We start from the raw sequence: 16812 nt of genomic DNA on the forward strand, positions 1-16812 counted from the left end.
TTTGCACATTATACAGGGTGATTCAAAAAGAATACCACAACTTTAAAAATGTGTATTTAATGAAAGAAACATAATGTAACCTTCTGTTATACATCGTTACAAAGAGTATTTAAAAAGGTTTTTTTTCACTCAAAAACAAGTTCAGAGATGTTCAATATGGCCCCCTCCAGACACTCGAGCAATATCAACAGATAAGTGCCAATGTGGTGGCGCTCCATCCTGCTGAAATATGAATTGTTGTGCTTCTTGTTCGAGCTGAGGGAACAGCCAATTCTCTAACATCTCCAGATACTGTAGTCCAGTTACAGTAGCACCTTCGAAGAAAAAGGGACCAAAAACTTTATTGGCTGAAATGGCACAGAAAACGTTCACCTTAGGCGAGTCACGTTCATACTGAGTTGTTTCCCGCGGATTCTCAGTGCCCCATATACAGACATTGTGACGGTTGACTTTCCTGTTAGTGTGGAAAGTTGCTTCATCACTAAACACAATCTTTGAAACGAAAGATTCATCTGTTTCCATTTGAACAAGGATAAAATCACAGAAATCGATTCTTTTAATCTTATCAGCAACAGACAGTGCTTGAACCAATTTCAGACGATAAGGTTTCATAACTAACCTTTTTCGTAGGACTCTCCATACAGTTGATTGTGGAATTTGCAGCTCTCTGCTAGCTCTGTGAGTCGATTTTCCTGGGCTGCGAACAAATGCTTGCTGGATGCGTGCTACATTTTCATCACTCGTTATCGGCCGTCCAGAACTTTTCCCTTTGCACAAACACCCATTCTCTGTAAACTGTTTATACCAACGTTTAATACACCACCTATCAGGAGGTTTAACACCATACTTCGTTCGAAATGCACGCTGAACAACTGTTGTCGATTCACTTCTGCCGTACTCAATAACACAAAAAGCTTTCTGTTGAGCGGTCGCCGTCTTAGCATCAACTGACGCTGACGCCTAGTCAACAGCTCCTCAAGCGAACAAATGTACAACTAAATGAAACTTTATAGCTCCCTTAATTCGCTGACAGATAGTGCTTAGCTCTGCCTTTTGTCGTTGCAGAGTTTTAAATTCCTAAAGTTGTGGTATTCTTTTTGAATCACCCTGTATATGTTCTTGGCTGCCAGCAGGCAGGGGCTCCCCATGCACCTGTCCATGCCCCCATCTGTGTGCCTGTTGCTGGCCCCTTGTAGCCTCAGCACATGATGCATGTGCTGCAGGCTCCACCTCAGCTGCCCAACACCTTGCACACGATGCTGCTCCTGCCACGGCCACGGCCCCCACATCCTCAGCAACTTTGTTGATCTGCTTTGACGACTTCATGCTGTTTACATATATGATGATGTAAAAGTCTCTTCAGTGCTTCGTATTCTTGGCATGTGTAGGTAGGTCATCCCCAACTCCAGAGTTGTTCATAATCTTGATAGCAACTTTCTCTCGTTAGTAAGTACATTAAAACTGTAATATCTGCAGATTCTCCACAGCCAGTTGTCTTTTTCTATTTCATAATGAGCCTTGAGATTCCCATATGTGACCCTCTTTTATACACTTTCCAATCAATAAAGTTCAGTGAAACATACATGACATGAATAGGAACTGATTATAATTTGTGTGCCTGACATAAAAAATTTAAATTTCTGTGCACATTCCATTGGAAAAAAATGTGGTCATATATCTACATTCCAATAATTAGGTTTCGATATTTGGTTGATGGATATGAAAAAAGATGTTTTGTTATTTTATTGAGTACTTGCAGCTAAGCACTAGTAGTAACGGTGATGTGTGTAGTAGATGAAGTAAAGGCTGTAATTCAGTCTTAACTGCTGGAAGCCTCCTGATGCTTAGGCAGGCAGCTTATTCAGTAACCATACAATTGATAGTGAACTGTTGTTTTACAATTTCATCAGTTTATTTTAGTGTTTGTTTTTGAAATAGCAGTGTAGTACACATGGGCTGGTGTACATTTTCTTTAGGTTTGATAGATGACAGCTACACATAAGGATGAATTATATTGAAGTAAATAAAATGATTTCAGACAGTAGATAAGAGTTACGTTGTTTGTTATAGAGAAGTTAATTGCTGTGTGAAGTACTGAATTTGAATAAAATCTTCCAGCTTTCCTACAAAGCAAAGTGATGTAGTGACATAAACACTGGAGTAGTATGGTTTGAAATCTGACATGTGTTCCATGGTTTTTGTGAATCTGTAGGAGATAATTCTGGGATGGTTTCTTATGTTTTTGGCCTTCCCATTAAAGTACATTAATGTATTTGCATATCAGTTTAAGAAATTAATACAGATATTAACACTTTATTGTGCACCATACAACTGACCACAGGTAACCACAAAATACCGTTAATTGGTTTTGTGATGGAGTGCTGGAAGAAGAGCATTCTTTAGAGAAAATAGGGGTCTTATGTACAAAGTGTTGTGGTGCAGCTGACAGGCGGTTCACAATATCATATAGGTTGTGGTAAACAATCAGTCTTCAAACATACATGGAAAAGTTTTCCGATACTTACCATATGTTTGAAAAGGCTGCTGGTAAAAAGGGGAGGGGGCTTGGTTATATAGACACTTGACATGAGCAAGTTTAGTGTTAATCACCCAGAAAATGTATATCCAAAGAAATAATATTATGGAAAGGATACTTGATACGCACCGTATAGCAGAGATACTGAGTTGCAGGTAGGCATAACAAAAAGACTGTTAGAAAGTGAGCTTTCGGTTAACTAGGCCTTCATTGAAACCCCCCCCCCCCCCCCCCCCACACACACACACACACACAGTTGCTATGTTCCATCCTATATTTTCCATTGTTTGGTAACCAAAGAAATGTATTCATATTGAATACATGTGCAGAATTGTGGCTGAAATGAAACCAGTGTGATCGGGAATGCTATAAGCAAAAAATGCAGCTAACTGCTACCTGCCTTTGTTGCTGAGGTTGTGAACAAATGCTTCTGCATTTGAATCCTGGTGATGGAAGAAATCACCATTATTTGGCTGGCAAGGGAGGAGAGGTGGTGATATACAGTTTCTCATCACCAGGCGTTTGTGTCAATGTCATGAGTGTTCTTCCAAACCTCTCTGCAGTGTTTTATAGAATGAGATCAAGTGACGCCATGATTGGTGATGTTAAGTCTTGATGCTATTTAGACGAGAAGTATTAGTCAAAGCTCTGGCACTTGGTTTAACACTCATCTTCTCTGTTTGTCAACGACAACACAAACACGCCACTGAACTGTACATGAACTTGTAGTCACATACACTGGACAGATACATTGAAGGCAAAGCAGTCACAGTTCATGGAATAAAGGTGCCATTGTCTACCAGCCAATAATGCCCTAAGGCTTTTTCTTTGAGCTAACTTCAGAATTGTATAAGAAAGTTGATACTATGTCATTGATAGAAGGAAAATACTAATGATACTCTTGAACTGAACTGTCATATGTTGTAAATAGCTCAGTGATGGATAACTGAAATACCAGACTATGAAGTACTTGAATATATTACAAAATTCTCAAATACTATATTTGGCATTATAACATGAATATTCCGAGGGTGATACATTGTATGGATTAAAAATGTAAATGTTAGAATGCAATGGGAAGATGATGATCTATTGTGGCTTGTGCCAAGTCAATGACACAACTAAAATAATCATTGCATAAAGGCTATGTATGTTATAAATAATGCAGGTGGTATATTGGTTAAAGAATGTTGTTGAAAATGAGAGTTGTATGTATAATTTGCAGTCTGCAATTGTATTGAAACTTTACGTGAAATTCTTGTCAGCATCTTGCCACATCATTGTGTAAGTCAGCCCAGTGTTTCTGACAAATGGAAGCATATTACACATTTTGTGTGTAGTAAATGTAACTGGGGAATGTATGTTTGTTATTTCTTGTTTGTTCAAAGCTGCCCATAACTTGTTACAATTTTTGTCACCAAATTGCTTGACAATGCCTGAAGGAAAGCAAAAGTACTCAGTTGTCAATGAAACAGAGCGTTTGTTTCAAATAAAACCAGCTAGTCTGGTACAGTAAAATGGATCCTTTTGAAATCTTTGTGATTACTTCATCTTCTCCTTTAAATCGTGATGTGATAAATACTGTTTGCTGTTGATCATTTCACTTTACTCTGTAATAGCTACCACAGCTTTTTTTCCACAGATTGGCATTTAAAATTTATTAGTACCTTAGCTGATAAGTTGTGATTCATAATAGCATACTTGCTCATGATGAAGAATTTCTATTGCGTACAAAATAACAACAATAATTATATATATTTTTGTTTGTGTATGTAAACTGTACTTGCATCAAAAGTAATTGCTTTGGTTACATAAAATCACAGGAAATACACAATAAACTAATTTTTTTTAATTACCTACAAACTTACTGTAAGGTTTTAGAATACACAGCAGACTTACACTGAATAAAGGGTGATCTAAATTATGTGCAAATCAAACAAAGCAAGGGGGGGGGGTGGAGAGAGAGAGAGAGAGAGAGAGAGAGAGAGAGAGAGAAGAGAGAGAGGAGAGAGAGAGGGGGGGGGGGAGGGAGGTAATTGGCTCCCAGCTTGTCTCTTACACGTTCTTTTGTTTATTTCCCTGGTGGTACTACCAGTAACCTTACCATTTACTACACTATTTATGTAGTGTACCAAAACTACTGAACCATAGTTTCGAATAGAGTGAAACTCTAGTTGCAACAGATTGTTGTCATGTGCAATTTTGAGTATATTTTCAGATATACATGAAGTGCATTCAGCAATTGCTGATGGGTATCATCCTTTGCCAGACTCATCATCCTTTGCCAGACTCAGTGACTAAAGAATCCTGTCTTGTATATACTGTATCCGTACAAATTACTGTAGAAAGAAACTGAAAGTGCTCTGTACCATCTGCCGTAATCATCCAGCATATCATTAAGGTTTGTCCTCAACATTAGCTGTGGTACATTCTTGTAGGATACAGCTACAGATCTGCATCTTACAATTCAGTGGCATTGTAAGTGTGACAGGAGTTACCACTTCTGCTGATCATGTGTTACTATCAGAAAGTTCAAGAGACAGTATGGAATGATAATGTTATGACACCATAGCTCTCTTAAGTGATAAATGCACAGACTGCAAATGGACAGTAGTAAGATGATACACATGTTTGTAAAGAGCTACCTATCATTGAACAAAAACGCAGTGATTTAACTACAGAAAACATAATTAATATGTATAGTGTTAACCTGATGTTAAGTTATTTACTTAGAGAATGGACTGTCACTCAAATCCCATACGAATAAAATGACCAGCCTTGAACAAAATGCAGTGGGACATGATCTTTAGAGTAGTGGCAGTCTGGAGAACCTTAACAGGACTTTATGCAGTTGACATGTAAATGAGAAAGTGCAGAGTACTTTCGTGTCTTCTGTGTAAGAAAGAGTCAGTGGGAACAATCACTGATCAAAAACTCTACACTAGACATGAGTTGAGGAATGAATTGATGAATACCACATATGGCGGGGAGGGGGGGAGGGTGCAAGGAGACACTGGAAGTAAATTTGATTCTTGTAGAAATAACCCAGTGGGCTGTATTCGCTGTGCTTGTGCATGTGCATACTTGGTTTTTGCATGAAATGTCTGTATACCAACTTGTCAAAACACAGTAGTCCAGTAGTACAACAATCATAGTGAAAGTGCTGCTGTCAAAAAAGTGTGTTCACCAATGTAGAGAGAGAGAGAGAGAGAGAGAGAGAGAGAGAGAGAGAGAGAGAGAGAGAGTGTGTGTGTGTGTGTGTGCTGTGTGTGTGTGTGTGTGTGTCCACCAGTTAATGACAAAACAAAAATCTTCATGAAAAAATTCAGTAATAGTTTATAGTTATGTCAATTTATGGACAAGGAGATGCTGTTAATTACAAAAAGAAAGAGGAGAAAAATTTGAACTTCAGAAAAGTGGTGACTAGGAATATGTCAGCAGCAAAAGTACAGTTAAAAGATGAATGTGCATATCACTGTGTACTACTGCTGTTCTTCATGAATAATAGCATTCATCTCTGAGGCAAGCAGGCAACCACATAATATAGCAGAATGACAAACACGTGAGTTAGAAACTTGACTTAAAAAAAAAGACAAAAATCCCTTGAACAAAAAGAGGAAGTAAGATACCAAAGGCTGCAGTGCTTGGAATTATAGGTAAATAACAGAATTGGGGGGGGGGGGGGGCTTGTTAGTGGGAAGGATAAATTGATGTCTCTACAGTGCACAAGCTGGCCTTTGCAGAAAGAGGCAGCACTGGAAGAATAGAATTATATGAAGAGTAATTGTACATTCACTGAGCGACAAATCAGAATATGTTTAAAAATTCATGTCAGGGAAAAGTATTTAACCAGGGGATGGAGATGAGCCAACTATTAGTTGTGGAAGGAGATGAACGTAAAAACTTAAGGTGTTTACAAAATGTGGTGGTTGAGTGAAAGGATGAGTAAAGAACTGTGAAAAGGCAAAAGATGTAGCCAAGCAGAGGACATAATACAAAATAACAACATTAAAGCAAACCAGTGCAAGGAGTAAAGGTTTGTAAAAATATATTTATTTATTTATTTATTTGTGAGACCTTTGAGTGAATAATAAGAGTGCAGGACATTAGTGGAAAAACAGAGGTTAATAATGGTTCCAATAGAGTGAACTTTGATACAGAACTAAGTTAAAATAACTGTATATTTAAAGAACCACAATGAAGATAAGAATGAAGTAATCACATGGAGAACAAATACCAACAAAAATTTAAGATGCAGTAGCTGTTCAGGATAAGATATTAAAGATATTGGCATCATTTTAACTGGCCAGTATGGAAAATACACACATCAAAAAAAGTTTTGCATCATCTCGGTTCTGAGAGTACCGGAACCTCTACAGAAAATTGGAATAGAGATCAACATAAACATCATTTCTGTCCTTTTTATTGCTCATGAAAACCACACATTGCATGTTCTACCACCATACAGCGAGACCTTCAGAGGTGGTGGTCCAGATTGCTGTACACACCAGCACCTCTAATACCCAGTAGCAAGTCCTCTTGCATTGATGCATGCCTACATTCGTCATGGCATACTACCCACAAGTTCATCAAGGCATTGTTGGTCCAGATTGTCCCACACCTCAATGGCGATTTGGCGTATATCTGTCAGAGTGGTTGGTGGGTCACGTCATCCATAAACAGCCCTTTTCAGTCTATCCCAGGCATGTTGGATAGGGTTCATGCGTGAAGAACATGTTGGCCCCTCTAGTCAAGTGATATTGTTATCCTGAAGAAAGTCATTAACAAGATGTGCACGATGGGGGCGCAAATTGTTGTCCATGAAGAGGAATGCCTTGCCAATATGCTGCCGATATACTTGCACTATTGGTCAGACGGTGGCATTCACGTATGGTTCAGCAGTTACGGTGCCTTCCATGACCACCAGCAGCGTACGTCGGCCCCACATAATGCCACCCCAAAACCTCCACCTTGCTTCACTCACTGGACAATGTGTCTAAGGCATTCAGCCTGACCAGCTTGCCTCCGAACACATCTCTGACGATTGTCTGGTTGAAGGCATATGCGATACTCATTGGTGAAGAGAATGTGATGCCAATCCTGAGCGATCCATTCGGCATGTTGTTCGGCCCATCTGTACTGCGCTGCATGGTGTCATAGTTGCAAAGATGGACCTCGGGAGTGAGGTTGTGTATCGTGCAGCCTACTGCGCACAGTTTGAGTTATAACATGATGTCCTGTGGCTGCATGAAAAGCATTATTCAACATTGTGGTGTTGCTGTCGGAGTTCTTCCAAGCCATAATCCGTAGGTAGCGGTCATCCACTGCATCCACTGCCCTGGTGCGGCCTGAGCGAGGCATGTCATCGACAGTTCCTGTCTCTCTGTATCTCCTCCGTGCCTTAACAACATTGCTTTGGTTCACTCAGAGTCGCCCCGGACACTTCCCTTGTTGAGAGCCCTTCCTGGCACAAAGTAACAATGCAGGCATGATCGAATCGCAGTATTGACCGTCTAGGCATGGTTGAACTACAGACAACACGAGCCATGTTCCTCCTTCCTGGTGGAATGACAGGAACTGATCTGCTGTTGGACCCCCTCCCTCTAATAGGTGTTGCTCATGCCTTGTTGTTTACATCTTTGGGCAGGTTTAGTGACATCTCTGAACAGTCAAAGGGCCTGTGTCTGTGATACAATATCCAGTCAATGTCTATCTTCAGGAGTTCTGGGAACTGGGGTGATGCAAAACATTTTTTGGTGTGTGTAGTTTCATGGTGGTCATCTGAGAGAGAGAATACACATTGACCATAGAACAGAACAGGAATGTGTCTGTTAGTGTTATTAGATTCACAAGTATGACTGTGCTGTGCACAGAATAAACATCTCCAGTGTGTAATAGATTTTTTGCAGGGCATAGGAAAGGAACTGGCCATCTTGTAACTCTCAAATTTGAGTGGCTATTTTATTGCCTAAACTGAATTTTTGTTAATTATGTGTAGTAGATGTGTTTGTATGTGCTTTCATGCTGCCCATTATTTAATTTTCTTTTTCCACTTTCAGAGCGTCAGGTTTGCCGAGAAAAAGTTGGTGACATGCTGACAGAAAAAATATTGTACATAGCAGAAGTTATGAATAGGCATGAGTATGTCCCCAAAATGCCCAATCAGTCAGAGCTGGATTTGATTTTTGACACAACATACCCTGATGTACAGCCATACTTGTTCAAGGTAATTAATGATCATAGTTTCAGGATTTGTGTGCACATGCATTAATTGTATGTACGTATCAGTCAGTAACAAAGTAGAAACTTTGAATTAATTTTGTTCTGAAAAGGTGATATATTTATTATGTATGTTTTCTTTGTATATTTTTTCCAGGTATCATTTACAACATCAGGGCCATCAAATACATCAGTTGGTACTACAATGAAAAAGCTAATAAAGGAAACTCTTTCACTATAAGTCATTAATTTAAGTTCTATATCAATGCAAGAAATGTCTGTGTTGAAGATAACATCTGGTTCTATGTGTGAAGAAAGTGATTAATTGTGAGAAGAATATTTTTGTCAGGGAGGTGATGTGTGCAGTTCGTGTACATAGTATTTGTCCTGCCATTTATAAATTTTAAGAGAGAATGTTGAGTACCAGAGGTTATGAAGATAACTGCCATCTTCCAACAATCCTGTTGTTTTGTAATCACTCACTAATTGGTGTGTGGGTTGGTCTGCGAAACTAGTTTTAGCATTGTTGTTAATAATGTGACAGTGAATTATTTATAACTGGAGCTTGATTCGTGGTCTTCTCCTTAAATGTTTTTAATTTGAGTGTTTATTGACAGATTTGTTTTGACTACAATGTTGCAGCTCAGAAAGTCATTGTTGTTTTGAATAAATGAATGATGTATAATTTCAGCTTTGTGTATTTCCGTGCACAGGTGCATGTGCCAGCCCTCCCCTCCTGCGTGAGTGTGCTTGTGCGCATGTGGGTGTGTGTGCGCACCCACGTTTCCTTAATAAACAGTGGCATGAAGAGGTGGCACTGATTTGCTTTCTCTGTACAGCTGGCTACACTGGATGACATTCCATGTGTAGAGTCTGTTCTTCTGAGACACCGTTGAAAACTGATACACAGTTATGTGAGGGCTACAGGATTCTGTGTACTACGTGCATTCTGTAATTGTCACCCACAAAAAATTCCATCAACTAACATATTTCGACAGGTTAACAGGTTAATGTCTGAGTCAATAGCTGAAGGTAGAGCAAACAACATTAGGCATAATTTTGACCATCATGTGAAATCTTCAGTACCTTCTGGTTCACATGTTACACACACCAATCACTGTAACACTGTTGCAGGCAATATAAGCTTCATTATTGGGGTACAAGATATATCTATTCATAATAGCAAATCTTTTATCCGCCGGCCATCTTTTTAGTTGGTAACTTAGATATAAAATGCCCTTAGTGTTGACAAGGCACATGGATCTCTGTCTCTCAAGCCATGTTTACCAATGGTAGACAACAGTACTTCATCACTCATCTCCAGTACTTTGTAAACACTGTCAAGTCACATTTTTAAGGCCAACTGCTAATGTGCAGAGCAACTGTTGTTTCCATCACAAGGTGGAGGAGGAGTGGGGGGGTTAAAGTCTATGGATATATGGGACCTTATTTTCCACAACTTTTGAAGGTTTCGTGAAAAAGGATACACACAGTGATTGTGACTATGGCGGTAGTTGTACATTTTTCTAATAGGATTAAGGCCTGCGGAATTTGGAGGCCAAGGGGTTTCATAAAGTTTTACCAGGTGCAGGAGATATATCCCAAATGATTAAATATGTGGGGGGACAGGGATATCCCAAATGATTAAATATGTGTGTGTGGGGGGGGGGGGGGGGTGGTGCAGTTCTCTCTATCAATGAAATTGGGACCAGTGATAAAATTCTTGAAAAGCTTACATCACACATTGACAGACCAAGGAGACCGTTTATTGACTTCTCTCTGCTTGTGTGTATTTTAAACTGACCAATAGAGCATATTTCGAAGAATGACTTGCCTATGGTATGTAAACAACACTTCACCCATAAACACAATCCTGTTTAGAAACACTGCACTACCTTGCATTTTTCGTAGACACTTTTTGGAGATCTGTAACTGAATTTGAAAAGTGACATGTGATTGTTTGTCACCACTGCTAAAAAGTTAGCTGTATTTCTGTCATCAGTTGCTGTTATTTTTCATTGGAGTATTTTACTCTGCATACTCAGTATCTTGAAGTTCTTGTAATGTTTGCAATGACAAATCTGAGGACTTGACATTATCAGGCTGCTGATACACATACAACTGCGGTTTAACAGTTTGGTGACATTTGCCATAATGAAAACCATATCCACTTCCTCCACTGCTGTAGGCATTGTGAAAGTGTGAATAAGAGGACAGTCATTAAGTTTTAATTATCACATCAGAAAAATAAAATCTACCTTTTTTTTTTTAGGTAGATGTCTGCAGTCCTGGTACCCATAAAAATTGCCAAGCCCCATCACAATAGCTGCTGCTAGATGGGCTAAAACAAAATGACACAATCTATTGATAAATTGGAGTATCATGTGGTAGTTTGTTTTCTGCATTTGAAGGAAAACAATGCTGCAACAATCCTTGTTGAGACAGGGAATTGTCCAGCAAATGTGCTCTATCGTATGATGCAATGATTAGTTGGAACAGATACTTCCAGTGTTTTCAGACAAATCTGACCGATGATGAACCAAGAGGCAGCCCATCTTTTTGTGAAGAACCAGGACCCCAAGAAAAGTCAAGGCCCAGGTGCTTGAAGACTGATGCATCACAACTGAGGCAATAGTAGAAAAAGCCAAAATCAGTCATGCATCAGTTTTCAACATTGTACATGACATTTTTAACATCACAAAAGTTGGTGCCCTGTGGATTCTGTGACTACTCTCAAGCATCCAAAAAGCCCAAAAATGTTGCAGCTCTGTCGGGCAAATGCAGATGATGTCTTTAGTTGTTAATCACCACATATGAATGTGTCACTATGACACGTGGCAAAGGAGCAAATCAAGCAATTGAAATATGTGGATTCACCAAGAAAGGTGATGGTTAGTGTTTTTCAGGACTGCCATGGTGTGGTGGAGACAGACAGAGTATGCTTATGAGGACAAACCATCACAGGAGTATAATACAGCAATCTGGTGACTAGATTATGGCTGGCAAGAGGGTAAAAATCGCAGGAGGAGACCAAGAGATTAATACACTAAACAGATACAGAAGGATGTACGTTGCAGTAGGTACTGGGAGATGAAGAAGCTTGAACAGGATAGAGTAGCATGGAGAGCTGCATCAAACCAGTCTCAGGACTGAAGACAACAACAACAACAACAACAACACATTGATATCCACCTGGCCCGTGAAACAGATAATGTGCGTCACCAGAGAGACTATATGTTGCCGAACAGGATCAATCCAGTTTTGGTACTATGAGCAATTTCAAGTCTTTGCTGTTGATCAGCAGACGTCACTCACTTGGAATCCCACAGCTTTCATGTTAATTATTCACTACGGTATCACTAATTCATTTCATAACAAGAGCACCAACTTCGACATTTCAGAAATTCACTTCTTTTAGTCTGAAAGGTTGTAACTTATATTTCTGCACCTAGTATATATCACTTCCTTTGCTCAAACCATGAGTTTGTGACTTGCGTACAGAACTGACTACCTTTCTGTCTACTGACATCCATGTTACATGACAAATATTGTGAGCTATGTGTAGTGTGCATATTATTATAGAAACTGAAAAAAGCACCTTTGACATGACTTGACTGTGAGTAAGACAACCACATCCCATTCATGTTCTGTTGCTCTTTCCAGTCATTTACATGTTATGTCCCATTCGGAATATCATCTTCAAGTTTCACAATCCCATCACTTCCCACGAGTTGTTCTTTACAATGTAAAGTGCTTTATCGATTCATACGTGGTAAGTACTTGGCACAAATAGAACTTAAGACACTCACGTACAGGGTGTATACAGTACTTATCACTGAGAGACTTGGGACTGATAACCCTGTAGTCTGGTCCCTTTACTTCCCAAATAAACCATCCAACAGAGAGACTTGATGATCTTGGTAACACTCGCGCTGTTTCATCCATCTGGGAACTGACTGTAAGTTGCTTGTAATCTTGTGTCCACAGCCAAGTCTTGCACAGTGTTGAATTTTGTAGTGCCTAAGGGACACAAGTTACTTGGCACATCACTTTTGTGGTGATTAGGTATGCCTGTTAACATTTGGAAAATTGGCACCCAGATTGACATATGCAAAGCACACTTCTGCTACACAACGTGGAACATTTTTGTGCATATTTAGCTTCTGGGCCAATGATTGGTTGCAAATGTGAATTGTCACCAGCTGTTAGCTGTTAGTAACACACTCCATGTGCCTGTCTGAAGCAAAAAAGGGCTGTGATTCACAAGAAGACAACTTTCAAAGAAACTAGAAACACACTGCCTTGAGAGGGATGGAAGTTGGTGCTTGTATATTAATAAAAGCCACAAGTAAGGAAGTTGAACATGACCTGTAGAATGGAATGCTAACTTTTTTATCCTTACCTTTCCATTGCACTTGGGATGTTCAGTTCTCAAACTTAAAAAAAACCCTTTCTTGTATGTGGCTCAATGACATAGTGGTGCCAGTCTGTTCTTGACTGTTGTAGTGTGCATTTATGTACCATGGCCTTCCTTACTGAGCAGTCACGCGTACAATGAACACGCTCACTCTTTCCCTTCATGGTGTAGCTTTTTAGTTGTAATTATAGTGAAAATTTCCTTCCTTTTCGTAGAAAACAACACTGAAGTTTAGCTTTGAGAGGAGTATTGTATGTTCATCTGCGTTCTTCCTTTGTAATTGGTTGATTAATGAAGGAAAAATGGATAATGTTACAAAAAGAATATCAGTGCTGTAGTTAGTGAAAGAATAGTAAAAAATACCAACAGTTTCCTTATATTTTAGCGTGATAATGCTTCAGTAAACACAGTTGTTATTGTTTATGCTGGTTTTGTTTTACAGTCTGCCATAATTTATAATTTGTCGTTTGAAGTTCCACCTGATAAACTACAAGGTATATGAAATAGAGAATGGGGAAAGAAAGTGAAGGGATGGATGTGAATTCAAGACTTCCTGCCGCACAGGGCACTATGTTAATGTGATGGGGAAAGCTGAAAATTCGTGCAGGATCAGGACTCGAACCCAGATTTATCGCTTCTCAGTAGTGGTCACCTCAACCACTTCGGCCATCTGGAAACAGCCCCGACAGACTGAAATTCCCAACTTATTGCACACTGTGATGTAGTGTCTCGTGCCCATTAACCCCTTACTCGCAAATTATTGATTCACCACTCAAATATTCTAAAGAACAATACCACTGTCTACAATGTTACAGTGGATATATGGTTGGATTAAATTAAATGGAATCAGGGTAGCCAGAGTGGATTTGCAGAAGCATATCCCATCCTATCTGTTTGTGGCCACATAATGTATCTATCAAATGAAAATAGGTCCCATACTTAATTTACAACTCAGTGATTCTTGTGGTCATATAAGGTCAGTGTAACTTCCTGGTGACATGGGCTGCCAACAAAATGGTTCAAACGGCTCTGAGCACTAAGGGACTTAACATCTGAGGTCATCAGTCCCCTAGAACTTAGAACTACTTAACCCTAACTAACCTAAGAACATCACACACACCTGTGCCCGAGGCAGGAGCCGAACCTGTGACCGTAGCAGTTGCGCGGTTCCAAACTGAAGCGCCTAGAACTGTTCGACCACACTGGCCGGCAGCTGCCAACAGATAAATACATATGCAATATTGTGTTCTGCTTTTGAACATGCAGGTGGACAAAGTGAAGAGTAAATTTGACTGAACAGTCAAATAACACAATTGATGCAAAAAATGCATTTATCTTTAGCTCTTCACTGCTGTGGCTGTGTGAACACATGTGGAAAGAATTGTGAAAACAAATGTGTTGCTGTCCAGCTAACAAGCACCAGCTGAAGAGACTGAGGTGTGTGAAATCACAAGTCTGTTGATGACACTCTTTGGTCTGAGTTGATCTAATGAATGACGGATATCTGGGTGTAAGGAATCATTTAAAAAATGTTAGGTTTTGGACTGGCAGTATCTAGAAGAGTCTCGCTGGCCAAAACAGCTAACAATGTGTTAACTTGATCATTGTCATAACCGTAATTGGGGCTGGTAGATGAACGTTGTTTCACCTATGTCACAAACCATTTCATTCATTAGGATTTCACTATCTTTTAACTCCATGCATCTTAGTCATACCCTGTGTGTTTTTAATAGCAGTTCAGAATTACAGTCTCTGGTGTGTATACCGAATATATCCACTGCATTCCTATCCTTTGAAAATGAGGATAGACAGTTAACACTACCCTCTGACATTCTGTTGCCCCAGATTTCCCCAGAAATTATTGTACTTCATATGTCTTTGTGTCTGTCCAGACTACTAGGGATGGACAGACCAGGATACTCTCCTGTTGGCAACCCAGTAACTCTTTCTTGGACATCGGCTCGTAAGTTTCCCTGTTTTCTGAAATTATTAGCACTGCTAGAGGGTAGTTGTACTCATTTCCACATTGTGCTCCATTTCACTCGGTAAGGGTGCACAGTAAAACACTGATACCAGGCATTCAAGCCTGCTACCGAAAACTGTGTTGACACGTAGTCTTGCTCAATCTGTCCTCATTTCAACTAGTGACATGTGGTAAAACAATGATAAATTGTCCTCAGATGATTGCACTATATGCTGTAACTCGGTTGTAAAATTCTTCTGTTTCTTGAAGGCCTGCGAAGCACCGCTGCAGTGGCAGTAGTGTAAATTTACTCACTGGAAGATATTGAATTTCTATTTTAAATCTGTCACAAAATACACTGCAAATTGCTTTCCCCCTTCCCTCTCTCTTGTTCAGGTAATAATAATAAAAAATAAATAAATAAAACAGAAATAACAAACATTTTTCAAGATGGAAGTAATTGTGCGAGTGCCCACAGGAAATTACCTTCAAACTTACACACTTCAGAATAACTAGACCCTCATTGAAAGCCCTGACTTTCATGACACATGGAAACCAACAAATGAATCAACATGAAATTGCACCTACATAGTGAATGCTTCAATAAGAAGACTGGAAAGATTTTATATAACAGGGCCATTGAAAACAAAAGTAGTTTATTCTGAAATAGCTTCTCTTGCCTCCTCTGACCAATGCTGTCACATGACATATATCAAAATGCAACCACAGGAAATGAAACATGCAAGAGAGATATGGAAGCTGAATGTCAACATACTCTTAGACAGAGAATTATAACATGAATTTAATAGTGAATGGTGCATCTGTACGAAAACAAGTGTAGAAATATCAGTGGACTGAACTAGATGCAAAACTTGCAAAGTCAAGGATCTGGAAATTTTTAATATGCTTTTCAAGCTGTAAAATAAGACACGAAAAACATCTGCTACTCTTGTGTCTGTGAATTGTATGGTAGATGTACAGACCAGCTCTGTTGCAGAAGTAGTATTAATAAGGTTCAGCTAACATTTTTATGTATCAAATTGCAACAGCTGGACAGTCTGAAAGTAAGAATGAAAGCAATCAGTGAAATTGAGCAAGAACCAACATCCCTCTATCATCTTCTAAAACACAATAAAAGCAGGAATCAATGAATAGTAGAAGAACTATAAATTGAGGAAGGGCATCCTAAAAGTAATACATAAATACTTTCAAAGCCTCTACCTTTTGAGATGTAACAAACAAGCTCAATGCAGATGATGATTGGTCACTATGCACCCCCCTCATGAAGGAAGAGATTCTTGACTCAGTAAGACAGACAGCAAAACAGGGAAGTCGCCAAGCTCAGATGGAGTACCTACCAAGTCTTGTATAAAATTTTGGGAGACAGTAGAAAAGCATACCACTGATACCAGGAACTGTATTTGGATGAGTAACAATATTCATGAGACTCTGAAGGACTTCTAGTTGTGCTAATTCCAGAAGATACAAAGATGAAACATTTATCTAAATTTGTGCCCATATCACTTTGGTAATCTGATTATATTACACAGTGCGTTGAAGGTTAGATTGCAACAAGTGATGAAGAAAGTCATATGACAAACTGTTCCTGGAGTGCAGCAATTCATCCATATGTTCCAGAAGCTCTCAGATACACTGTAAACTGACCAATACACTGAC

The 16812-nt window shown here is 39.3% G+C and overlaps 1 protein-coding gene across 1 annotated transcript in view; it reads left to right on the plus strand.

Annotated features, from left to right (window-relative positions):
- The window catches only part of LOC126470642 (autophagy-related protein 101), a 31402-nt gene extending 21957 nt beyond the window's left edge, over positions 1 to 9445 (plus strand). Inside the window, exons 4-5 of the mRNA XM_050098624.1 lie at positions 8596 to 8762; positions 8913 to 9445. Of these exons, the coding sequence (XP_049954581.1) occupies positions 8596 to 8762; positions 8913 to 8996 (251 nt within the window). The 3' untranslated portion in view covers positions 8997 to 9445. The remainder of the gene's footprint in view (positions 1 to 8595; positions 8763 to 8912) is intronic.
- Positions 9446 to 16812: the final 7367 nt, after the last annotated feature.

The sequence above is a fragment of the Schistocerca serialis genome, chromosome 3, assembly GCF_023864345.2.
Source record: "Schistocerca serialis cubense isolate TAMUIC-IGC-003099 chromosome 3, iqSchSeri2.2, whole genome shotgun sequence".
NCBI lineage: Eukaryota > Metazoa > Arthropoda > Insecta > Orthoptera > Acrididae > Schistocerca > Schistocerca serialis.